The sequence below is a fragment of the Laccaria bicolor genome, genomic scaffold (assembly GCF_000143565.1).
Source record: "Laccaria bicolor S238N-H82 LACBIscaffold_55 genomic scaffold, whole genome shotgun sequence".
In the NCBI taxonomy this organism is placed as follows: Eukaryota; Fungi; Basidiomycota; class Agaricomycetes; order Agaricales; family Hydnangiaceae; genus Laccaria; species Laccaria bicolor.
This window is the reverse complement of record NW_001889926.1, coordinates 217,456-242,466: the sequence shown is the minus strand read 5'-3', so window position 1 is coordinate 242,466 and position 25,011 is coordinate 217,456. Positions and strand designations below refer to the sequence as shown.

The 25,011-nt window shown below is 49.4% G+C and overlaps 10 protein-coding genes across 10 annotated transcripts; 9 read left to right on the top strand and 1 right to left on the bottom strand.

The window, feature by feature from the left end:
• Nucleotides 1-1,103: 1,103 nt before the first annotated feature.
• LACBIDRAFT_186329 (uncharacterized protein) lies at nt 1,104-2,975 on the top strand (the record flags this gene model as incomplete). Its single annotated transcript, XM_001888475.1, has 8 exons — nt 1,104-1,393; nt 1,448-1,531; nt 1,584-1,705; nt 1,757-1,842; nt 1,894-2,175; nt 2,236-2,524; nt 2,578-2,798; nt 2,846-2,975. The coding sequence occupies 7 exons, from the start codon at nt 1,104-1,106 to the stop codon at nt 2,652-2,654; spliced, it is 1,230 nt and encodes a 409-aa protein (XP_001888510.1). The 3' UTR covers nt 2,655-2,798; nt 2,846-2,975.
• Nucleotides 2,976-6,459: 3,484 nt separating this feature from the next.
• Nucleotides 6,460-6,833, top strand: LACBIDRAFT_312891 (uncharacterized protein; the record flags this gene model as incomplete). Its single annotated transcript, XM_001888474.1, has 2 exons — nt 6,460-6,550; nt 6,634-6,833. 2 exons carry the CDS (start codon nt 6,460-6,462, stop codon nt 6,831-6,833), a joined length of 291 nt encoding a protein of 96 aa, XP_001888509.1.
• A 615-nt stretch (nt 6,834-7,448) lies between these two features.
• LACBIDRAFT_312890 (uncharacterized protein) lies at nt 7,449-7,643 on the top strand (the record flags this gene model as incomplete). The annotated part of the gene is made up of 1 exon (XM_001888473.1): nt 7,449-7,643. The coding sequence occupies one exon, from the start codon at nt 7,449-7,451 to the stop codon at nt 7,641-7,643; it is 195 nt and encodes a 64-aa protein (XP_001888508.1).
• A 1,259-nt stretch (nt 7,644-8,902) lies between these two features.
• Nucleotides 8,903-11,431, top strand: LACBIDRAFT_333777 (uncharacterized protein; the record flags this gene model as incomplete). The annotated part of the gene is made up of 1 exon (XM_001888472.1): nt 8,903-11,431. The coding sequence occupies one exon, from the start codon at nt 8,903-8,905 to the stop codon at nt 11,429-11,431; it is 2,529 nt and encodes an 842-aa protein (XP_001888507.1).
• A 457-nt stretch (nt 11,432-11,888) lies between these two features.
• LACBIDRAFT_312887 (uncharacterized protein) lies at nt 11,889-12,137 on the top strand (the record flags this gene model as incomplete). The annotated part of the gene is made up of 1 exon (XM_001888471.1): nt 11,889-12,137. One exon carries the CDS (start codon nt 11,889-11,891, stop codon nt 12,135-12,137), a length of 249 nt encoding a protein of 82 aa, XP_001888506.1.
• Nucleotides 12,138-14,027: 1,890 nt separating this feature from the next.
• Nucleotides 14,028-16,040, top strand: LACBIDRAFT_312886 (uncharacterized protein; the record flags this gene model as incomplete). The annotated part of the gene is made up of 5 exons (XM_001888470.1): nt 14,028-14,243; nt 14,303-14,629; nt 14,687-15,098; nt 15,160-15,535; nt 15,608-16,040. 5 exons carry the CDS (start codon nt 14,028-14,030, stop codon nt 16,038-16,040), a joined length of 1,764 nt encoding a protein of 587 aa, XP_001888505.1.
• A 1,409-nt stretch (nt 16,041-17,449) lies between these two features.
• LACBIDRAFT_312885 (uncharacterized protein) lies at nt 17,450-17,665 on the top strand (the record flags this gene model as incomplete). Its single annotated transcript, XM_001888469.1, has 1 exon — nt 17,450-17,665. One exon carries the CDS (start codon nt 17,450-17,452, stop codon nt 17,663-17,665), a length of 216 nt encoding a protein of 71 aa, XP_001888504.1.
• A 704-nt stretch (nt 17,666-18,369) lies between these two features.
• On the top strand, nt 18,370-20,367 carry LACBIDRAFT_295677 (uncharacterized protein; the record flags this gene model as incomplete). Its single annotated transcript, XM_001888468.1, has 1 exon — nt 18,370-20,367. The coding sequence occupies one exon, from the start codon at nt 18,370-18,372 to the stop codon at nt 19,459-19,461; it is 1,092 nt and encodes a 363-aa protein (XP_001888503.1). The 3' UTR covers nt 19,462-20,367.
• Nucleotides 20,368-20,916: 549 nt separating this feature from the next.
• LACBIDRAFT_333774 (uncharacterized protein) lies at nt 20,917-21,425 on the top strand (the record flags this gene model as incomplete). The annotated part of the gene is made up of 2 exons (XM_001888467.1): nt 20,917-21,182; nt 21,236-21,425. 2 exons carry the CDS (start codon nt 20,917-20,919, stop codon nt 21,423-21,425), a joined length of 456 nt encoding a protein of 151 aa, XP_001888502.1.
• A 1,053-nt stretch (nt 21,426-22,478) lies between these two features.
• On the bottom strand, nt 22,479-24,798 carry LACBIDRAFT_312882 (uncharacterized protein; the record flags this gene model as incomplete). The annotated part of the gene is made up of 5 exons (XM_001888413.1): nt 22,479-22,553; nt 22,605-23,876; nt 23,930-24,075; nt 24,132-24,499; nt 24,551-24,798. 5 exons carry the CDS (start codon nt 24,796-24,798, stop codon nt 22,479-22,481), a joined length of 2,109 nt encoding a protein of 702 aa, XP_001888448.1.
• Nucleotides 24,799-25,011: the final 213 nt, after the last annotated feature.

Genomic DNA, 25,011 nt, shown 5'->3' with positions numbered 1-25,011 from the left:
TGCCACAATCGAGTGGTCTCAACAGCCAGTGATTGAGATTGCGGAATTGGTTCCAAAGAAGTTTGCATCAGAGTGGTTGTTCATCTGTCCCGGTCAAACGTGAGCTTTGTTTTTTTGGTAGCTTCGTTGAAGGGTCCACTGGCAACCGCTCATACGTATGTCAAGAATTGCAATTATGGACCTTGGGGGGGAGAAGTACACCTGGATGTTGCAGAATAATGCGATCTATGTAAGAATCTAGAGTCTACTTTTAACCGTCACTAATCAAGCGTCATAGCTATACAAGCCGCAGGTATTTTCTCGAGGTCATGCTGTACTGGCGAAGATCTATCGGGGGTCAGAATATCTCTCTTTAAACGTCAACATCTCGCTCATACAGGAAGGGAAACTGGAGGCCATAATAGTCGCGGCTGCTCTGCTACAATCTGGTTAGCTGTCCTGCCGTTCGACTAGGATGGTGTTTTGTGCGGACTATATTTACTACAAACACAGGACATGACTCTCAAGGTCGAGGTTGGGTTGAGGATGTACTATCTTATCAAACTCCTTGTATCATCGATTTCAGTATTCAACTACATAAGTATGGATTGGGGCCTTTCTTGGGGCTCTGTTCACATCCACTACCACTCCTTTAAAAATCGGCCTAAAACGAGAAGTTTAATATCGATTCAGAGGTACTGTTCATTAATCTAATCTAATCTATAGGGTTCGGAGCGGCCCGACAGGCCTGATGGCATCACCAACAAAATTCGCGACACCAACCAATGACCCTGCCATTTTTTACACGGCCTCCTCCGAAACAATACCCAAGAGCGAGAGACAGAGAGAGAGATTGAAGTGAATTGGGCACCATATTCCAAGTAATTCGATTCCTGTCTCTGTCTTAGAATTCTCAATAACGATCGCTAGGTTTCTCGACAAGACTCGAAGCCCTCACGACTCACAAGGACTGCGTGTATGTTGGCTCAAAGTTCGAAATCACACCAAGTCAAAGCTGCTTACCGTTCGTGGTACTTAGCAGGCTCAATGATGAGAGGGTTTCCTATGGCGAGGGCGCGCCGACTTGCCTCAAATGCTCTTCGGGCGGGCCCATCGTTTGTACGATGCCCTTACAAAGGGGCCACATTCGCGCTGCAGTCTCGGTCCCTGAACGTTCGTGGTTTATATTTTCGTTAGGACATGTACAACGTCAATCTCAACAGATTGCTGTCGAAGGCTGCTGTCATGGTGAACTCGATGCTATCTACTCGCACGTCAACCACCTCGAAAATAGGCACAACTACAAAGTCGATGCGTTGCTCATCTGTGGCGATTTCCAAGCCATGCGTAACAAAGAAGATGTGGGGAATATGGCTTGTCCGACCAAGTACAAGGTTTTGGGTGGTTTTCATCGGTGCGTTTCAGTTGGCTTTCGGAGGCTTGAAGCTGATATGGTAGTGAACGGTAGGTATTACACTGGGCAGAAGAAGGCCCCGATGTTGACGATTGTCATTGGGGGGAACCATGAAGCTTCGAATTACATGTGGGAGCTGTGAGTCTCTTTCTCCCTTGCAAACCTTCTTCTTGACCGAACACCATTGTAGATACCATGGTGGCTGGCTAGCGCCAAACATCTACTTCCTCGGCCACGCAGGGTGCATCCAACTCAATGGTATTCGAATCGCTGGTATATCCGGGATATACAACGAAAATCATTACAACCTCGGTACCCGATACGTCTCACAACACTCTTCGTACTTTACTTAGACACTCGCAGGCAACTACGAACGCCTGCCGTTAGACCCCAGGACAATGCGAAGTATCTACCACACGCGGGAATACAACATCAATCGGCTGTCTCTTGTGAGCTCCCCCTCCCCTCCTCCCTTTCTTTGTCCTTACAAATCTGCCCAGCTTTCACCCCCGTCGATTTTCCTCTCCCATGATTGGCCCCAAGGAATCGAACAATACGGGGACACCGACGGTCTCCTTAAGAAGTCCCCGCATTTCCAGCACGACATCCAAGACAACACCCTCGGCTCTCCCCCCCTCTTGCACTTAATGAAGACGTTGAAACCTGAATGGTGGTTCTCGGGCCACATGCACGTCAAGTTCGAGGCAACGTATCCACATGAGAAGTCGACTACGAAATTTCTTGCGTTGGACAAGTGTCTCAAGGGGAGGGAGTTTTTGGAGGTTTGTTTGCACACCTCACCGCTGTCGTACCCATCGCTGAACTGAAACCCTCTTGGATAGGTGATCCAGTTCCCCGTGGCTTCGTGTCCTGTGCCCAACCCGAAGCCAAAGCTAACCCTCTCGTACGACCCAGAGTGGCTCGCGATAACCCGCGTTTCCAATCCCTACTTGTCGCGGCGAAAGATTCAGTGGCCTTTCCCAGGCGCGGACGACGCTAGGCAGAGGGTCGCGAGGGAACTCGAATGGGTCACTGCAGCATTTCCTAAGCCGGAGGACTTGGAAGTAGAGAGGGTACAGCAGTTCGTCAAGACTGTTTATGGCCCGACGGGAAAGGGATGGGCGCGTCAAGGTGAGATTAACCTGTTATGTGAAGCGGACTGGGCTGACCGATGTGTATTGTAGTGAGCCGCGAGGATGGCAACCCGCAGACTGTTGCATTTTGTGAGGCGCTGGAGATTGAGAATCGTATTCGGGATTAGGATGGGCCTCCACTGCGTCGGAACAGTCCGATCGAACCTGTCCAAGTTCGACGATATCAGATATGAGCGCGCAACTTTCTTATCAGCTGCTTCTCACCATGTCATTCCCAAGCCAGCCTATTGCTGATTTCCGCTGTATATCCAGTTGGTCCTGTTTTCTATACCCGTAGAACTCACTGACCACTTCGCAGACCTCCACTCCACCCAACACTGTCACAACCCCAACTTCTTCCTCAAACATTAACTTATTGCTATTACTATCATATCGGCTATCTTGTATACCCTCCCATCGCTGTACGCCTATAATGCATGCTTCACCTCAAATTTTTCTCGGTGCTTGTTCCGGTTATTCTTTTGTGCCAGCCGGTCCCGTCAAGGTTCCGTCGCATCGAGGTGGTGTTGCCGTCCCTTGATGCTTGCCATTGGAGTGCAACGTTAGTTGACATGCTTGTGAGCGTCCTTGTAAACTCCCCTACCGTTTCTAAACATATTGAACTAATTGCTCTAGGGCAGACAACGGTTTGCGGTTCCGATCCATACTCCCTCCTACTGTTACTTCGCCTTAACTGGCCATCGGTGATCACTCAAACCTAGTGTGCGCCTGGGTGTGCACACCCACGGTCAAGTCAAATGATTGGTCTGAAGCACGTTGTCTTCCCTGCATGATCACCCTACTCCGCTCAATTCATTCTAAATGGTTAGATCATCTTGCTAGTCAAGCCCATTACGTTAATACTCTCGACGGTGATCTTTCCCCACTGGTAATTGGAGATCTTTCGAATGTGCCCCAGGAATCATGTATACTCCCTAGCGCTCTGTAGCTAATGAGAAGCGACCCAGGTTCAATAATTTATTCGTTGTACTATTACGAGGTATGTCGATCCTGATTCAAGCCTCCACCATTCGAATTTGAGTTATCATCCCACAGGTAAGTGCTTCTCATCACGAGTCTGGACCCGATGCGCAAAACCTCCAGCGCTGTTTACCACATTTGTCATGGCCTGTTCTTTGGCCTTCTGACAGGATTGAAGGGAGTTTGTTATCCCATGCCCATCAATTGTGATCTTCCGCCACTTGACTCACGGTGTGGCACTCACACTGACAGTTTCCTTATTGAATAGACGAGAATCGAAAGTTGGAGTAAAAACAATGGATTATAATAATCAACTGTTCTCCCATGCTACGTCGTTTTTTGTTCTCAAGCTTCATGGACCCAAATTCAACGCTGATTGCTGAACCTTCAAGGTGCTCGAGTCGATAGACGCTCGGCATCGCGCATTCGTCTGGCCCTGCACCAAAAGCAGTCAAAGACTGCTCACGAGACTCAAAACAGTCAGGCAAACGTAAATGCCTATCTGTGTCCCTTTCCCCTCACCGATCAAGAGCTCCTAGGAACAATCTCGGACAACATGGAAGTCTAGCCCACTCCTGGTGAGATTACTCTAGTGGGGCTTGCCGATCTTTTTAATTGTCGCGGGAGGGTGGTGGCGTCGGGAAATTTTTGGGAGAGAGGCTTTCTCGTCATTTGGACTCCCAAGGGTACTACCACATGAGGAAGTTGCAACGTTTTCTCTCCAATCCCTGTCTGCCAAGTTGAACTGCCTCCGATCCACGCGCATGTATGGAGGCAATTGAGTGCAGTGCTATTTATTGCATTTCCGCGAAAATCTAACCCACAATTGCAAGTTTCAGCTTTTTTGAGTTTGGAAACATAAAGGAAACATCATTGATCTCAACCTCCCTTTTGCTTGCAATTGTAAGACCCGGACACTCATGTAAAATTGGCGGAAGGGAAGATAGATGCATGATGCATGATGAAGTGCGCATGCTCCAATTACCTCGCTTCGGTGGAAAGATGTTGACGAAACAGAATGTAGTATCAGTCGTTGGTGGAACAGATGACCGCCGCGCCGTAGGATTTTCCGGCATGATTGAAGGGATCGGAAATCGTTCCGCTACTTTGCACTAAATCTTATCAACACAACGGACCCATTAGGCATTAACCCCATCCTGCTGAATTCGTTATCAAGGAATTTGAAATACAGGCGGCCTACAGAGGGTCTTGGTCTGGTCCCATGACCGAGGTATGTATATGTTGCCATTACTACGTCGTTTTTACTAGCCTAATTTGCGAGGGTAGTCCAGGAAGGAAAGCAGCGTGCGGCCGCCTCAGTGGAAATTTGTTGGAACGAACGTGACGGCTTCAATGGGTGAGGATTTTCGGCTTCTTGCTCATTTGTCGTCATACCACCCCATCATTTGCATCAACCTCATACTAGGCGGCGAGGAAGAAGAAGGCTAGTGCTCACCAGGCCTGCTTATCAGGATCTTGAATGATTCTTTTTTTGGGATAAGGAGAGTGAGCGCATACCGCACGCTTTTATCGTTTCTCAAGACCACTCAACCGTTGTTATAGAGAAGTATTTCTTTTTTATTGGAGAAGGTATGTAATTCATCAGAATGCAACTTTGTTCTATGTGCAACTTCAAGTTGACGATTTGCTTGAATCATATTCCTCGCTTGTTACAGTTAGAACCTGCATGTCAGACGTCTCTTCGCATCATGACGTCTCACTTGTACCGTGGTACCCTGTCTACGACTCTCTCCCAATACTCATGATACCGAACAAGTACGTTAATTCATACCACTCAACGTCGGCTAAACTTGAGCCGGGCATCTCACACTGTGCGCATTCTAACCTTGATAACAACGGAACGCAGCCAACTTATACATGATAAATTACTTACCCGGGTCCAACGTTCAATCAACATCCAACATCCAACAAACGCTCTGAGCCTTCAGTACTTACGTTATTATTCATCGTAAAGATTGACCCTCAGGTAAAAAAATGAAGATTTTAAAGTCAACCGCGCCTGCCAGTGGCGGGTGTCATCGAAAATATATCCACTTTCAACTTGATCTCAATTATCCGGGATCCCGCCAACTTGAAGCTTGCTCCTCATACGCATCTTCCCCACCTTAATCGCCACGCGCGTCGGCGTTCCTGGGCACCGGTACCCCTCCAAAGGACCTGGGAAAGTCATGTCAAATGCCTGATCCCAAAATCCCGAAATCTGGCCATTTTTGTCCGCACGAATTCTCCCAAATTTTGTCCGCACCGCGGATCAGGCCTCGCTTTTGCACAAATTTTGTCCGCACATTGGATCAGGCATTTGATAGGCAGGATTCAAAAAATTTCGCTGCGCAGCTACTCCAGACGTATGTGAAGGCTAAATGTAAACTAAAATCTCGGCTCTCGGGTATCTACCTATCCTCGTAAGCCTCGCCGTCTGCATCCACCTCTTCATGCTCTACACCCTTTTTCTTCTTCCCGTGCAATACAGTAACTGCCTGAGCAAAGAGCATTCAATACTTTGAAGATGTCGTGATCTTCTTGTGTTGGTGTGCATTGTAAGTACCATCATCCATGGCTTTTGTGGATGGGTCCTGGTCCGTGGGACAGTGTCCGAAGAAACTGAGGCGAAGTGAGAAGAGCGAATTCAAAGCGAATTCGAATCGGGATTTGGCACGAAATTACAAATTACAACACGCTAGCTACACTATGTAGAACGAAGCTCAGCGGATGCGGCCAGAAAACATATCATAGTAGAACATCTATAAATTTCCAAACATTTTGGCCCAATTTTTGTCCGCAATCGGCTCAGGCCTTCTAGATTTGAGCCACTTTTGTCCGCACATCTACATCAGGCATTTCCAAAAAAATTCCAAAATTTTGTCCGGACAGTCCTCAGGCATATTCGGATTTTCGTCAAATTTTTGTCCGCACAGGGATCAGGCATTTGACATGACTTTCCCAGGTCCTCCCTCCAATCACTTCGCGCTTCCGAGCGTTGGCGTACCTGTTCCTGTCGATTTTGATCGAGCTCGACTCCGAGGCCGCTGTCTAACTTAACGTTAATGAGGTAAAGGTACGATACTTGATTGAAGGAAGGAAGCATAGGACCCCGGGCAATAGCAGGAAAGCTCTGGTCCCGATCCGGACAAAAAATGTGGATTTTAGGCCCTACAGCTGGGGGCCAATCCGGACAAAAAGTGACAAAATTCGAAACTGCCCAGAGCCAGAGTCCGGACAAAATCGACGAGATGTCAAAAAAAAAGCCTCCCAGCCGGTATTTGGGCATAGTTGTGGGACATTTGTGGGGGGGAAAATTACCCTGATCTGGCCGTCCGGACAAATTTTTGAGATTGGGGTGTAGTAGGCCAGGTCCAGTCCGGACAAATTTGGTGCAGAGGCGTCCGGACAAAAACCCAATTTTCGGGATCAGGCCTTTTCTGCTATTGCCTGGGGTCCTGGAAGCATCTTGTAAGGTGTGTACCTTGTTCCTTGCTCTAGATTCTGGACTCGACGGGGGATGGGCGGGTGTGGAGAGTCGTTCTCACTCTCACTCCACAGCGCTTGTTGGGTATGTATGTTATCTTGACGTTGACTGTTGACAGGAAAGCGGGGGGGTCTGGACCTTTTTTTTCTTCTTCCTTTTTGACGGATTATTATCAAGGTAGGTCGATCTTGGTCATTATTAGCGAGGTAGAGCGGAACGTTCGAGACTCGGAGCCATCTTTTTCTCCATAGATAAATGGGGGTTTTGTAAGATAAGGGCATTCAAGGACCCCGGGCAATAGCAGAAAAGGCCTGATCCCGAAAATTGGGTTTTTGTCCGGACGCCTCTGCACCAAATTTGTCCGGACTGGACCTGGCCTACCACACCCCAATCTCAAAAATTTGTCCGGACGGCCAGATCAGGGTAAATTTTTCTCTACAAATGTCCCACAATTATGCCCAAATACCGGCTGGGAGGCTTTTTTTTTGACATCTCGTCGATTTTGTCCGGACTCTGGCTCTGGGCAGTTTCGAATTTTGTCACTTTTTGTCCGGATTGGCCCCCAGCTGTAGGGCCTAAAATCTACATTTTTTGTCCGGATCGGGACCAGGGCTTTCCTGCTATTGCCCGGGGTCCTGGCATTCACTGAGAGAGAGCTCACGACGGCCTGGGAACCCCAATTTCCTTCGGATCAATATCACCTCTCACCCGTAGGCTGTCGGTCGACATAGACCTCCGATTCCAATCCGACGATCATTATAAATTACTTGCGCACGCTTTTTCGGAATAGAATCCGCCTTTCGCCCCATGCTTGAATTGAATTCAGCTCACGCGCCAACGGAATAGAATCCACACTCCAGTGGAATAGGAGCATGGTCATGAACGGATGTATAACCGCGATCATAAATTATTATATGTATGTCGGGAGCCGTCGTGATGCATCATGTGGTCGATCCCGATTCCACATACATAACATACGGAGGCGCTCACATGCTAAGTGAGAAGGGCCCTCGAAAAAAACGTACTGTAAGATGATCCGTTAGTTTCGCGAGTAATCCGGAGAACATGAGTATGAGACGGTAGATATTTGGGTTTGTGTACTTACTTATTCTCGTCCCCAAGGGTGAATAAGCACTGAGCTCCATCTTTGAACGTGCGTTGAATCTGATTTATGTATGTACGTGAACCTACGTGGGTTGAGGTGGTCTAGATGCAAGTATATGAATACCGATATCTGTTCTGGATCCAAGTGCCTACGGAAATCTTACCACTTCCAATCCATAGCGGAATATCTACACATGAACGACGGAATGATTTCCGACTCTCTCGCTAATGCGCCTTGCTCGCATTCACTCGAGACGCGTTCAACTCGCACTTTTGCTTTCACCCGCCCTCGAGTTCTCGCCTCGAGCTCGCCAAACGGGCGCCCTTGTGCCTGAAGAGGTGATATTAAAACGCATCTCCGAGCCGAGATCCTTTGCTGCAGAGTTAAATGCGACCTTGATTGTAATCACCATGTATAGACATGAGAGCCTGAGAGTCGCGTGTTGGAGGGAGAAAATGAAGGGACGGGGGGAGATTTGAACAAGGCCCAAGGCCCAGATGCACCGCCACCCAGGGGTAAATTTGACCTTGCGGTGTTTCCGGTGAAATTTGTTTTGTGAGTTGGAAGGGGTGCCCTTTTGAAAGACGAAACTCGTAAAGACGAAGGGGGTGAGCAAGACGGGTGAGCTCGCGAGGTTGGGCTGGTTAGGACCCTCCGTTCTTTTCGTGTTGGTATCAAAATTTGATTTATTTGGATCTGATCCAGAATTGAAACCCCGCATATAGGTACCTTGTTGGGATTGATTGATCAGGTACGTTTGCTTATATCTATGCCTTGCCTTCTTTCCTCGTTTTTTTTCGAACATGGACCTCAATCCATCCCCTGAAAGATCTCCCCCTGATCAACATCACCATCATCTCCACCAAGCGCGCGACTTGTCCCGCTCACCAACGTCTCCTATGTCCACGGCTACTATGGTCATTGCTCAGGCCCAGGTACACCACCACCACCAACAACAACAACAACAGCAGCAGCAGCAGCAACAGCAACAACATAACGTCGGCGGCGGGCCTGGGGTGGGCGTTAATAAACGCTATAGGCCAGCGCCGGCGAAGACATTTCAATGTCGGGGGTATGGAGATTGTCGGATGGTCTTTTCGAGGAGTGAGCATCTTGCTCGGCACATTAGGTTCGTTCCCTCGTTGTGTAATGTGTGTTGTGACAGCAGACTCAAAAAGCCGTCACGCAGAAAACACACAGGCGAACGTCCATTCTCATGCCACTGCGGTAAACAGTTCTCGCGCCTCGATAATCTGCGCCAACATGCTCAGACGGTCCATGCGGACAAGCAAGAGCAGAACGAGCGCATGATGCGCGATTTAACGTCATTGCATGCTACGATGGCTGCTGCTAACAAGGCTGGGAACATGCGTGCTGGCAGTGCCGGTGGCCGACGAACGACAGCGAACAATAACACCAATGACTCACAGCTGTCTCCGTCCTCGCCGAATGGCGACGAGGACGGGCTGAATTTGATCAAGCAGGAGGACTTGGGTGGGATTCCGATGCATACCCGGCCTGGGACTACGACTGGGTACGAAGGCGATCATGGCGGTTCGATGATGTATCATCATCATCAGCATCATCAGCAGCACCAACGGAGCTCATGGCACGTCGACATGGTCCAAAACGATATGGTACATACAGATATGGACCACCACCACCAGCACCACCACCGAGCCAGTCCCAGAGGGACAAACCATTCCTTTCGTGACCCCAGCCAGTCCTTTCTTGCCCCATCTCAACCCCAATCATCATCCAGCCATTCCTTTCTCGCCTACCCAAGCAGCACCACCACCACCTCAAGGCCCCCCACTTCGTCTGGTCTTGCCTCCTCAGATCCCTCACGGTCCCTCCCACCACTCAGTGCAGTCGTCTCCGCTTCACTCACCCCACCACCACCTTCCAATTCCCAGCTCCAGCAGCAGCATTTCGCCGTCCCTCAACAACCACAACACCTACTTTCCTTTCACACACGACGACCGGGCACAGCTCCCTCTTCACACAATGGGGGAATGGGGCTACCAAACCCAAACTTATCATCATCGGGCGCGTATGGTGGACGAGGAAACAACAACAACGCGAACGCCTTCCCCGTCGTTGTCGAGTTGGGCGTCGGGGGACAACAACAACAACAATACGATGACCCATCATCTTCATCACCGTCTTCGACAGGAGGACATGATGCATCCCCTTTTTACTTCCACCCACCCTCCTCCTCCGACGTCAGCGGCAACCCACGCAAACGAGCCTTTGGCGGACCGGACGGGCCTTCTTCTTCCCTCACCTCAGGATTGCCAGGAGGAGGGGGAGGGGCAGGGGGGGCGGAGTATGAGTATGGAACGGAATCAAGGCCTCAGAGTCGCCGGCTCTCCGTTATGGAGCTCTGCAATGATAATGGAGGAGCAGAGTTATTATTATCAGCTGCATCGCAGCGGCTTTCTTCAGCCTCTTCCCCGTTCACCTTTGCCTCAGGGGGAGGGGGGAACTCGAGACCGACGACGTCTAGTGGGCTTGGACTCGTCACTTCTGCAGGGGCACTCCATCTCTCTGACGGGGATAGGAGTGCATCAGGGTCACCACGTGCAGCATCAGAATCAGAGCGAGCTACACCTGCATTATTCGCAGGAGCTAGGTATGCAGCAGCTAAGGCAGGCTGTGGGGATGGGGTTGGGTCACCCCAACAACAGCAACGGGGTGGGACTGGGTCACCACAGCAACGGAGTGGGGGTGGAGCCGAGGACTTCACAACGGGAGGGGCAGGAGGAGGGAGCGTACTTCCGCTACACCACCACCACCACCACCAGCACGGGCACAGACAACGGATACCTTCCACCGTATTATCCCAATCCCAACAATCCCATGGTGGAGGCTACCTCGCCCACCAAGGGAGCGGAGGATCACCTACATTATCGACACCTACATCCTCACCGTCACCTACCAGTTCTACGTACAGCTCTATCGATATCCGAGGAGGAGGAACAGATGTTTTTGGGCTCGGGCTCGGGTATGGGTTTGGTGGCGTTCCACCTGCGTCAGCCACATCAACAACATCAGATGGGGGGGAATACGAGTTTCGAGGATACCCACAGCACCACCAGCAACAGCAGCAGCACGAATACGAGTATGTTGAACGCCAGTTTACGGGGCGTGGGGGTGGGGAATTCGGGTTTGGGGGAACACGAGGGGGAGGGTACGGGTATGAACGGCACGGCTTTACATCAACCTCGACTGAATACGAATACGAGTATGGAGGATTCGAGTTTGATGGGCAAGTTCGAGCGGGAACGACTAGGGCGGGAGGAGGGGGAGGTTTTGGGATGAGGGTTTGATGGGGACGTGTCCCTCGACCCGCCTGGGCTCGACTCTGCGGCTTCATCTCGACCACCCTGACTCGGACTCGACTTCCTTCCTTCATCCGATGAACAATTCTACCGACCCTTTCTTGTCTCGTCCCCTCTTCCCTCCCTCTGTTCCCCTCCTTTCATTTGTTCACTCCTTCCTTCCTCGTTATTGTTTGTTGTAACCAAAACTTCACTTTCGCTGCACATGCTTACTTATCATATACCTTCACCGCATCGTCGTCGCTTTCCTCACTAATCTCTCTCTCTTCTTTTTTTTCCCCTTCTTTCGGTTTTTTATTCCGGTACTTACTTACCCTTTTGATACCACCACCCAAAACTCCAAAGCTCAACTCAAAATCGGAACGGCCTCCTTTTCCTTTTCCCATTTGCAACTTGTAATGCTACTTACTGTAATACTTACCTACCTTTTACCCCTTCCCTGATCATGTGTGTGTCCTGCTCTTCCTCTTTTTTACCTCTCTTTTGGGATGGGTGTTTTATACGTGTTGTTTTACTTATTATTACTGCATTATATACACGCGTGTACCAAATGCATAAAATAGCCGTGAAATCAATTGGTTGTGTATCCACTCCAGGTTTTGAGAAGAAGTGGAAAAATGCCAATTACTTACTTCTCGGGAAACTAACGCCGATCAACGATATCAGATCTTTCTTTGACGATCTGCGCTCATGAAAAACGTCAATCGCACGTCAGCCGGAGGTTGTACTCGCCGTATTACCTATTTTGTATTTCATGAAGCTGAAACGGGATAGCTATGAGATCTGCGATGTAGGGTGGCGATAACACCTTACGGAAATGAGTTTTTCGGCCGCATCATGCATGCAGCATGATATGGATGTTGGAATCAGAGCCTAGAGGTTATTGGCTTTACGAATCGGTTGATCTCATTCATCTTGGGTTGCAGAGGGTGCAAGGAAGGGAACGTGAGCGTTGGTTGATCTACGCGTCCAAAGACGGGATTACTCACCGATTGTCCGAAGGAGATTTGCCAGAGGATATCGAAAAGTTCCCGGGCGCAGAGGTCATCCTGTCATTTGGTTGCGGACGACGACTTCTTCACGAGTAAAAGCTGGTTGAGAGAAATCAATCAACAACCGGGTTATTTGAACGAGATCTTGGATTCAGTTGGAACTTAATCGTGAGCGCTGACGCTGACGGCCCGACTTGCTCGCTTGGGTGGGGGCAAAGTTATCGGGCTTGATAACCAGCAGCCTCATCTTCGTCGTGAAATTAATGAAGTTTGCATGCTTAAAGGCTGATAAGGACTTCGAGATACCGATCGGTTCAGGATGGTAGTTCTGCCTCTTGAAGTGGAAGATAAGGCGACTACGCAATGAAGAACGTTTGTGAACGCTCACCGGTAAGCCTTTCGGCGTTCGGAAACAGTCGCTTGGAAGGCAAATGCAACTCATGTTCTTAGTATGGCGGCGTGGGATGAAGTGAGGGTTAGAACGTACGTAGAACCCTGTCGGACGCGCACTTGACTTGTTTCCCGAATTTGTAATGTATGGGAACCTAGTTAGCGAAGCGAAAAGGCGAGATGATCAGCACAACAAAAAACATGTAAGATGTGGATCACCGGTAAGATAACCACTGCCTTTCAAAGCTCCGATGAAACTCGGCTTCAAGCTTGTAGAAAGCCCTTTAAGAGGAGCTTCGCCAGACCTATAGTATCGTTTGAGATCAAAGTAAGAGGAGTCGTGATGAACTATAGAACGGGGAGCTGTGTGTGTATAAACACGGCGCTCCCAGAAAGATGCCCACGCGGGAGAAGTGGGGTCATAGACGGAACATGCGACAGGTATGTGTAAAGACAGGTGGGTCCAAGGTGGGTCCAAACGTGAGATTCAACGACCAATTCTTCGAACGGTCCGAAGCTGTGGTTATGTTGATCAGAGACTCAGAGTTGGGTTTGCTTTGTATTGCGATCTATTTTCGGAAAGGTGAGGCCAATGGCGGAATAGGTCTCTGAATTCAGCGGTGCTTAGAGGAAAGAAAGTTCGCCCGAGAGCGCCTATGAGTGACTTGAGAAGAAGGAATGACATCGAATGGGTTTAACGATGGGGATTCTATATGGGCACTTCATGAGTAAGTTTTTCCTCATTGTTTCAGAACCCATTCTCAAGAGCAATAACTTACTGTTCGAAGTCGGCTCGTCTTTCTCGCAAAGCTATGAATGGAGGAAGGAAGAGTTGTGACCGTCATCGTGACATAGATTGTAACACGTGATCGTGACTGTGCTTTTCTGGCCCAACCTCGGAGGAAAATTGGTCATTTCCAGACCTCCATCCTTAACATCGCGCAAGTGAAAACGGAAACCATTCACTGCCGTGTGTGGTGTCCAGCAAACAGTAGATCGCACACGGCTGCAGCGCCACATTGTGTCTTTCAGCCTGTTTAACGCTACCTAAATACAGTCCCAACACTAGGATCAAGTACTCTGGTGGCATAAACGAGGGTCCTGCCGTAAATGGGATGTCGGAGTTTAAGTTTCCCTCAGAGTCACCATGACTAGAGGAAGCGTGTTGTCTATTCTATCTCGCACCCATCTCGTCTTCAACCATGTCCCAGCTGCCTATTTTACCAGACACAAACCCCGTATTCGACTCGTTTAGGATATCTATTGCTAAACGTCTCTCCGACACCCTTCCTCTGACTGTTGAACAAGCTTTTGCCGGTGTAGACTATGGAAAGAAAGGGGAGGATTTCACGGTCGCGTTGCCTCGATTTCGACTACCCGGGAAGGTAGCGGAGATTGCAGCAACGGTCATCGAAGGGGTGAGTCGTCTTTTCTTTTCAGCCCCCAATTCCTGCTCCTAAATCAAATTCCGATGCAGTTCCAACCGGACGAATGGATCGAGTCCATCGTTCTTGACAGATCTTTCCTTCACTTCCGAGTCAATACTACGAACATGATTTGCCAAGTTCTTAACCAAGTGAACGCTCTCACCCATCTTACACCCTCTGGACAGCCCGAGTACGGCTCCAACGATTCTGGGAAGGGAAAAAGAGTCATCATCGAGTACTCCTCGCCCAACATCGTCAAAGAATTCCACCTTGGCCACTTACGGAGCACTATCATTGGTGCCTTTCTCGCTAACCTATACAAGGCCTGTGGGTGGGAGGTCATCTCTATGAACTACCTCGGCGACTGGGGAACTCAGGTAAATTTGCCTCCTCATTATCTACTTGGCTTCTTATCGCAGCGATCATCATTTCAGTTTGGCATGGTTGCTACTGGCTACGAGAAATACGGCTCACAAGAAGAGTTCGACCAAGACCCGATCATGCACCTGTACAACGTCTACGTCAAAGTCACCAAAGATCTCGAGACTGACCCAAAGGTAAAAGTCGAGGCCGCGAGGTGGTTCAAGCGAATGGAGGATGGAGACGAGGATGTGCTCAAGAAATGGCACGGCTGGCGAGAGACGAGCTTGGAGAAGTACCAGGAGGCGTACGATCAACTCAACATCAAGTTTGACGTATACACCGGCGAGAGCAACGTCAGCAAGGAGTCGATGGACAAGGCCCTCGTGCAGCTTCAGGACATGGGGCTCATCTCCGACAGAGACTCCGCCAAGGAGGTCGATCTAAACAAGTGGAACCTCAAGGCGCCAATCGTTCGCAAGACAGGTGCGTGATCAGCGCTTCAGTCTCATACCTTAACTGTTGCTAATAGTTACTACCTACCCAGACGGAACTTCTACGTACCTGACGCGTGACATCGGTGGAGCGATTGAGCGCTACGAGCGATATAAATTCGATAAAATGATCTACGTTGTCGGCGCTGCACAAGACTTCCACCTCGCCCAATTCTTCAAAATCGTCGAGCTCATGGGCTTCCCTTGGGCCAAAAACCTCCTGCACATCAACTACGGGATGGTTCAAGGAATGCGCACCCGAAAAGGGACCGCGGTCTTCCTCGACCGGATCATTAAGAAGGCAGGCAACGTTATGCATGAGCAGATGAAGAAGAACGATGAAAAATATGCGGTTATTCAGGATCCGCAGGCGACAAGTTTGGAGATCGGGATTACGGGCATTAAGATTCAAGATATGGCTGCTAAACGGTTCGTTTCAATTCTCCTTTCCTCGCCTTCTCTTTCCGATTTTGTTGTTAACGGTCTTTACGGTTCCTCCAGAATCAACGACTACACCTTCAACTGGGACCGTATGTTGTCCTTTGAAGGTGATACCGGGCCCTACCTCCAATACGCCCACTCCCGACTTGCCTCCATCGGGCGCAAGAACCCACAACTCCTGCCCCTCCCGCCCACATCGCAGATTGCCACGCACGCCCTTGCTCAATACTCAAACGCCCGCGAGATCGCATTCCTTCTGGGCACCTACCCTGATGTTGTCAATGTCGCGCTGAAGACACACGAACCCAGCGGGGTGGTGACGTTTGCGTTCAAGTTAGCGCATGCGATTTCGACGGCGTGGGACAGGGTGATTGTAAAGGGCGAAGAGGATGTGGAGAAGGCAAGGGCGAAGATGTATCTATATGAGTGTGCGAAAGAGGTTTTGGCGGCTGCCATGCGTCTGTTGAGCATCAGGCCTTTAGAGAGGATGTGAACGTAATATGCATTACAAAACGAATATGTTTTCAAGTCGCTCGTATTGGATAGAATGGTTACTTGTTTGTTGTCCTACGCCAATCATCGCTCTTCTGGCCTGTAGCAACATTCATATTTAATATTCAGCACCGAATCTCCACTGGAACGCCGCCACACGCCAATGCCGGGCATTTGTTTTGTCAACTTCAATTGCACCCCTTGCCTCTGGCTGCTGGCCACCCCAGGCGTGACGGTTCGGAGTGACTAGAAGCCTCGAAGGCCCATTATTTGGACGTGTGAAATAGGCCTTCAAGTTGCCTTCAGGGCAAAAAAATAACCGCCAGTCGCCTGCTAAATCCAAATGCGGAAGCGGATCGCGGCAGATCTTATGTATGGTGTAGTCAGTAACTACGGCTCGTTGACACTTGCAGTGTCACCGGAGCTGTCTATACTGCCTGAATGGCTGTACTGTCTGCTAAATACTCATAAAATAAGCTGTAATTGAGACATCTACAAAAACGACAGTTTCTAAGAAAAAGTGCCTAACCCAAAAAATGTTACAGAACCCATTTTCAAGACCAATGACTGATCGAAGTCGGTTCGTCTTTCTCGCAAAGCTATGGATGTCAGAATGAGGTCAAATGGAGGAAGAAAACGTCGTTGTGACGTAAGTACTTTTGAGTCACGTGATCGTGACTGCTTGTCTCATGCTTTGCCCAAACTTTGTCCACCGACCTCCATCTTGCAACATCGCGCAAGTGAAAACGCAAACGATCGCTCTCGTGTGTGGTGTCCAGCAAACAGTAAATCACCACACAAGCGCAGCGCCGCATTGTGCCTTTCAGCCTGTTTAATGTTACCTAAATACCGTCCCAACACTTAGCCGGAGGATCAACCACGGGTGCCTATGTACCTGGTTCTGAACTACCGCGGTTCCTAGAAGCTAAGGTTTCTTTAATCTTAGACATCCATTTAGGATTCTGCACGCAGGAAGTAGGACGAAGCCAAGTTTTAAAATGGGTTTGTACCTGAGATGAAGTCATAGGGGCCGAGCCTCTCATTAGAGGTCGAGGACGTCATTTGAAGGTACATAGGTGAGTTGATTATTTCTAGAGGGTAGGCAGTGTTAAGGAAGTATCCTGATGTGTGTACAGGATTCGTGTAAAACGCCATTGCATTTCTAGGACACAAACAGCGGCGACAAATTGCATGCTGGTGCCATGGGACCAACAACGAAGGGTATCATTGGGTTAAGCATTCTCCAAATTCCGTAGTTTGCTGATCTGATGAGACCCCGAGTCTGCATCCTGGCCGGCAACCTACTGTCAGGTTACCCTCGATCCGCCTATTCCCTTTCGATTGCTTCAAATAGGTATTTTTCTCTTCTTTGAATATTTCCTTGACAGAAGACTTTTCTAGACCTTCGAAATGACATCCAGAATCCAAGAGCTAAGTTTCTTAGGTCAAATGACTTGTGTACCAGTATTTGGCGTACGCACGCGGTCACGTGATATTGGTTGGACAAGGGGATTTGTCCGTCCTTGTTCGTTGTTGCGAGCTTCTCAGTGCGGAACAAGGTTCTTTGTACATCCCCTCCCTCCAGAGCCTCAGAAACATGGTCCGCATATGTCGTTGCTACGGTGACCTTGTTCTATGGACTCGACAGTTTCTTGAAGAACCACCGCACCACAAATCCGTAACTCGTATCGCATCCTAACCTCGGCTTCTGCACGTATGTATCTCATTTGCCTCTCCTCGCCGTTTTGCTTGATAAACTCGTCATAGATTCAGGAAGGAGCTGGTTGTTAGTCATGACTCGACTTTTACAACCACTACATTTCACCGATTCCAGCCTTGACGTGACGTCGCCCTCGAGTGTGTGGAATGCAGGCCGACGCGTCTCGCAATGGTTACTCTGGAGCGACCCTGCGACGACTCAGACTCCCGTTGACGTCTCTAAATCGCTCCGTCAGCACGCAGCCACGCCTTCATCGCACCACCAGCACATGGGTGCGCCGTCCTCGCTTCTCCAAGATACACCTACCCCTTTATTCTTCCGTCACCAGACAGTCGTTTCTTTATCGCTCCTCAATCATGCAGCCACTCATTCTATAAATGAGACGAATCATCACATTCCCTGTATCAACACTCTTCTTCCACCCGAGATACTTGGGGAGATATTCAAACACTATGTGTTTGATGACGATAATCCAGATTGGCTTCCGGCTTCTACTCGCGTTGCTGCACATACAAAAGCTCGCACTACCGCGATAACCCTCTGCCACGTGTGCTCGTCTTGGAACTCTCTTGCTTTCTCTGATTCGTCCCTTTGGTCATCTCTGTGCGTGATGTGGCCCAAAAAGAATACGTGTCATCTTGTGCAGCTTTGGCTTGATCGTTCGAAATCGCAACCGCTATCCCTCTTCCTTGGCGAACACCCTTTTGGCGAAGGAGGTAGTACCCCGGTACGGGAAATCCTTGCATTATTCATCAGTCATGCGCATCGATGGCAAGCCATTACTCTTGGTTTGAACGATGCTGTTCAGGATATGTTTCGTGATGTTCCCCTCGGTGTTATGTCATCCCTTGACCATTTCGGTGTTTCAGTGCGAAATTGGAGCACTGGTTCACTTGAACAGCTCTCGGTTTGCTTACACACCTCTTCTCTCAGAACAATCGCCTGGGAAAACTTTCCCCAAGATTATCTCCCCACTTCTATTTGTTGGAGCCAACTCACGGAAATAACTTTGGGCTGCGTTCGAAATTCAGAAGACCTTTTCGAGGTTCTGACGAAATGTCGGGTCCTCAGGGTTCTCAATATTCCGAATCTTGATTTTACTTCACCTCGCTCGGGTGACGGACACATCATACTACCTGATCTTTATGACCTTCGTCTAGGTTTCGTTGCTGATGTGGCACAAATTCTTGACGGCTTACTCCTGCCACGATTGACGGAGCTCCGTCTTTATAATGGTTTCCGTGGATTGATTTCTGATGGCTGGAACGCCTCTGTTAATCTTCTCCAGCGATCGGGATGCCAGTTAAAAACGTTTACATACAGCCAGTTGGGCTCGGACGAAATGGAGCTCATCCAAGCCCTCGCCTTGCCCGTTTTCTCATATGTCTCCAACATCACTATACGCAGTCCCATCAGCGATGTGACGTTGAATGCGCTCAACAATCGAAATCTGCCATTGCTGCCCCGCTTGGAAGAAGCATTCTTTTACGATTGCCACACTTCAGATGGCGCCATGTCCTCATTTGTTTTGTCTCGGTTGCATACTTCACAAACCATAACTTCAATCCTCAAACGTTTGGAAGCGAATCTCTGTGGTCCTTCATTGTACTCGCATGATCTGCGACTGAAGGAGAGATTACTGGATCAAAAGATTATCATCATGATTGACGCTTCCCCCCGACTCAAATCACATCCTAGTTAAGCTCCCCTTCTTTAATGTCAACATACACTTGATGCATTTGCGACCGAATTGATTGCTCCACCCCTTTCTGAAGTCGACATCGTAGATAGAGCGAGCCTAGCCTCGACCATTTTATCCCCAGTTCGGTTATAGGGGTTTTGGATTCGGAGACGACAGAGAGGATGTGGAGATTCGCAAAATTGACTCGTACAAAAAGTTGATTCACGTCAACACTTGATGATATAGTCAAGGAGTCCAAATGATGCGTAAAAGGAGAGAGACGTTTCCGTGGGGGGATGGAGTACAAGACTGGGTTGAGGCGCGATATTGAGTGGACGGTGAACACCCTGAGTGGCAAACAAGCCATAAGGATAGCATGAAAATCGCCAGTTGATATGCGGCAGTTCGAAAGATGGAGCGTCCCAAGGCCGCGAAAGTAGGGCAGATAAGGAAGCCTCAATTGCTTCGGAAGGTGCTTCAGCTCACCCGCCCAAAAAAATCGAGCTATATGCCTCTCCTTTCTGTCAAAAAACTCTACTAGCGGGAGCGAACAGTTAAAAGGCACGTCAACGTGAATCTCGACAGTCTCGGGATTGTGCTCCATCGCTAGGGTCCAAACCCTCCCCATTGTCTCGTAGGATTCGGTCGTTGGTTGACCACCCTGCAGCTCTATCTTGATCTTCGAATCTATACCACGCTCCGCTGAAGCCCTGACGAGTTCCTTCTCCCAGTCTTTGGAATTCTCCTCGCCACCGATAATGACTTGCAAGGCTTCCGACTCTACAGATGGGCAGATAACTTGGACCTTTGGTTCACGTCGCAGTGAGTGGGATGAAACATATCGAACCAACAAGAGGAGGATGATGATTACGGGGACGATGATCGTGCCCAAGAGCCTGAGGGCGGATAAGGTGGAATCGGGTGCTTCTCTGGAAAGATGCATAATTTGCTGCAATGGAATCGAATATCTCATTTTGCTCGGCGGTTTTGAGAGGCGCGGAGGTGTCGGAGTGAGGGATGGGTGCTCGCAGGAGGCAAACAATGGGCTTTTGTAGGTTTTATGCACCGAAAACAGGGTCCCTATAGTTCTCTCGCTTTGGCCTTGGACAATGCGAAACTGACAATACCGTTCAACCGCCTGCGTTGTCATGGGTTTGCTGATGCCGCATATTTCCATAGGACTGGCAGCCCTTTATTGTTTCGGATGTAGTTCGCCATGACAATTGAGAGTTGATTGAGAGTAAGCATTAGAACAACCAAAATTAATCTTTTCTTACACAGTCGCCTTAGCGGTAAGAAATGAACTTTTTTGTCGTTGACGGCTTGTTCAGTGTTCTGACTGTTCAGAGATTCGGGGACGCACCATAAAATTAGCGATATGTGGTGTAAGATAGCAAGTCTTTCTGAAAGTGGTGGAGTGAAGCAGCGAAAATAAACAATTTTTTTTGCCTGCTAACTTCTCTTTCCTAAGCTACCATGAACGTCCGACATCGTGTCAACGAACTGCGCTCATACAACGAGTCAGGTGAAGACCTCTTCCTGAAAGACGACGAGCGCGACGGGCAACTACAGCCGACCGCTGCGGACGAATCCGACACCGAAGACGCTGACACGTCCAACATTTCTCCTGCCTCCCGATGGCGGAGGCTTGCATTCATCTTCCTATGCGCTCTGGTCGTTCTTTTCGCATTTCTGATACGCGGTAGCTCCAAGAAAAAGCCTGAGACGTTGTACGCATCCAGGTACGTTTCCAGGTCTGACAGCTTTGCGGTGCCATCCAATCACGACCCCATAGGTATTCGAGGGAATTCAAATTTCGCCCCGCTGCAAGCCCAATCATCACCGAAACACTCAAAGATGGTCGAATGCGACTGCGAGGGGCCACGCCTCCGCCCAAGACTCTTGAAGCGAAAATCACGCCCACAACGAAAGCGAGGAGGAAGAAGAAGACGGGCACTAGGAAGCCGAAGCGAAAAACAAATTAGGATTGGCGGGCGTTGGATGTTGTCAGGCAAGCTGTACTTGATCGATGTCTACGCCTTCTGCTGACAGGTAATTGGTGAAGGGGTCTACATGGTTCATACCATCTGTGTCGAAGGTAGACGTTGATGTGATCAATAGAACATCCCCACATTATTCCCCCACTCTTTCGGTCACAGGTGGTAACAGCCGACTGACGCGTCTTCCTCTCCCTCTGTCGGAGACATCCTCGTTGAGGTTGTCATCGCCACAGTACTTACATTGGTGAGAGGGGCGTGAAGTACTGCTACCAAACGGAGCGCACTCTCCCCGATCTGTTTAATATGCATGGGTTTTGTGCTTCCGTGCATTTCTCATCCCTGGCTGGGATGATCGCTACCTCTAGGTTTTCGAAGAGTCTTGCCGTTGTTCCGGCATGGATTAGGACCCGATCTTCTTCGGCGATTGCAAGGTTTACAAAGCCCACGTTCATATGGAGAGCAGGTGTTTGATATCTCCAGATTGTTTTTGAAGTATTGGATGATCGTCATAGGCAACGATATGAAAATTGGTTCACAGGGGAGAGTGTTTCAAATTCATACAGCCGCGATAACCCATAGCCCATACCTTTGAAGGAAAAACGCATACTCAGATACCCCTTAACCTGGAGAGTCCACCAAGGGGTCTGGGTTATGAGGGAGTCGACGTAATTTTAAAAGTTCTTAGGGAGATCCCCTAGGACGATCCTGAGTTGTGGATTGGATACACGAACCCTCCGAAGCCTCGCCAGCATTGCGAGTTATGGAGGAACTCGACCATGATCATTGTTGGTTGCCTTATACCTCAAAAGAAGCCACGAGATGAATATAACTCGAGGGATGATCTTCTCAGACCACTTGCTGATCATGAGCAACAGGCGCCTTTCATATTTTATTTCCGCACGGTCTCCCTTAGAATGATTACACACACGTCTACCTAGGACCGTCTAGTGATAAGGATGCCACTCAAATAATAGATTCGTCTATTCCTTCGACCAGCGACAATTAGCGATGACGATATTCATTAGTGGATTTAACTCTTCAGCCTTGGTATGCAAAAGATACTGCCCCGTATAAACCGGACTCACGCCCGAGCATTCCATGGCCATGGAGAACCTTGCCAAACGATAAGTCTTCCTGACGCAAAACATTTGAAAATGTACACACCTCCATTTTTCGAGCATGCCATCCAATGCCACTGCAGACATTCCCATTCGCGTCGGAAAGCCTTTCCATTTCCATATGGAAAGCGTCGCCTTTCGGAAGACCTCTCTTTAGTACACGACCTTGACCCGGACGTGGATCGGAGACCCATCTAGCCGCAGTATCAACGTACCATCCCCTACCTCCGTTGCTCCGGATAACCCGCCATGTCCCCGCCCCGGCACCAAGACCACGGAGTGTAGCCCCTGAAAGTTCGACGACTCGTAATCTTGTGGGCGGCTGTGGCGGCACCGAGAGGGTGGTCGTCAGGCTGGAAGCAAACTGTGGTGCGCATAAGGGCCTGATGAGGTGGGTGTGTAGAGCAATCGAAGAGACTCTCGATAGTTCTTTGGCTCCTGGGTTAGCCAGGTCCAGCTGGGGTGAAGTATTGATCAAGGTCAAGACTTCGACGTTGGACGCCTTGTTCAAAAGAAAATCAGCAACGACGTTTAGCTCGAGCTTCGGGATATGTGAGAGCCCAAGGGAACACAGCTTAGGCTGGGGCTTGCAAAGAGAGAGAAGGCTTTCGTTTATAGGGGCGCTCGACAGGTCTAGATACACCAGTTGCCCTCCAAGCAAGCAAGGCGCTTGAGTGAGAATATCTTGCAGATGTTCCACAGTGAGCGGCGAAACATATGTCATGTCACCGTAAAGATTGAGCTCCGTGAGCTCGGTGGTCACCGGAAAGTCCACTAGGAAGTGTCTTATGCTTTCGCTGGTGAGTTTGGTGCATCGAGCAAGGCCAAGTGATTTTAAACGCAGAGGGCGAGTACCAAGCGCTTCAAGAATGTCTGGAGTTACGCGTGTGCCTGAGAGGTCGAGGTGGGTAAGAGAAGGTAGAGCCATGAGGAATGGTTTTAGATAGCGAGGTAAAATTGATTTGACGCCCCGGAGACCCAGTCGTTCAAGCCCGGGGAAGATTAGAGGCTCGATTTTCTTCTCTTCTACTTCTTCGCCTTTTGACTGTGTCAGAAGGTGAGCGCTCACGAAAGCGTTGAACGCGTTGACAAAGACAGCGCTAACGCAACCAGTAAAATCCACCGCCTCCAGATCTTTGCATTCCCTTCTTCGTTCTTGGTCCTCCTCTTCCGCATCGTTGCTAAATCCATTCATGTAAAATGGATGGTGAAGGGCGCGAGAGGCTGCACCGCGAAGGAACAGCTCGTTCAGTACTGGTAGGGTCAATGCCCCATCCATATACTCAGTAGCGCCAAACGAGGTCAGGTTGGGCATTTCCTGATATAATAATCAGCATCACCGTGTCTAATTTCTAGCATCACGAGCCTCACTTTCACCACTGCTTGAAGGCGATCACCCGTTACGAAAGGATTATTAATACCCTCTTCCACCGATCGACGCACTCCAATGGTCCGAAAATGATTGAAATCGAGATGTTGAACATAGCGTCCCGGACGTGGGTCGATGGGCATAGGCACTTTTTGAAAGACATCATTAGCGAAGAGACCCAGTTAGGAGTGTGGACACACTCACCATACATTCCACGAGATGACTGACGATCCACGGCGTCTTGAACAGCATCTTTGATGGAACGCAAAAGTTTCCATCGAGCCGGACTTTTGCTTTTTGGCCTTAAACGCCTGGGGCTAGTATCTCGAGATGGCGCAGACGAAAGTAAATTCAGAGAGATGGTGGTGTCGGGGCCCTCAAACGAGTCAAAAAGATTCTCGTCGAAGCCAACAACGGCCACCTTATCACACTCGGAGGAGGTGGAAGCCACGGCTGCATTTGCTGCGGCCCTGATCGTCTTGTCTATGACCAGATCCACGGTTTCTTCATCATAATTCCATGCTATTTCTGCTACAAGTGAGAGCCATGTTCGCGGAAATCGAACTTCCAGCCTACAAGAGAAGGCGTTTAGAGAAATTTAGGACAGCGGTTGGGGTACACACCTACGCCAAAGCCATGGCTTTGCGGCTTCGTACCAATCATGATTTACGAGGCAGAGGTTTGCCAGGGTGCGTCGTGTAATTGGCTCGGACCATGTTAGAGCAGGAGTAAACGATGAGTGTGAGGCAGAGGTATCGGATAGTAGGGGGTCCAGAGACGGGATGGTTGTGGGGAGGCAAGAGGCAAAGACTTGTGTGCAAATGGCGTAGAGGAGCTCAGATGGGTACAGCGTGATCAAAGAAGGCGACATCAAAGAAAACTTTTAGTCGTTGGAAGAACCGGACGTGCTCCAGCATTTTATACTTGTCCTGCGACCCCATGAGTGCGGAGAAACCCCAGACCTCAGAAAGCAACGAAGTGGCATATGATATGCGGATAATTTGGAAGCGCAGGTGGTTTCTGACATAAAATCCCCAAAGTGTTTGGGGTCAAATGTTCGGCGATCAGCGGTCAAGAATTCTAA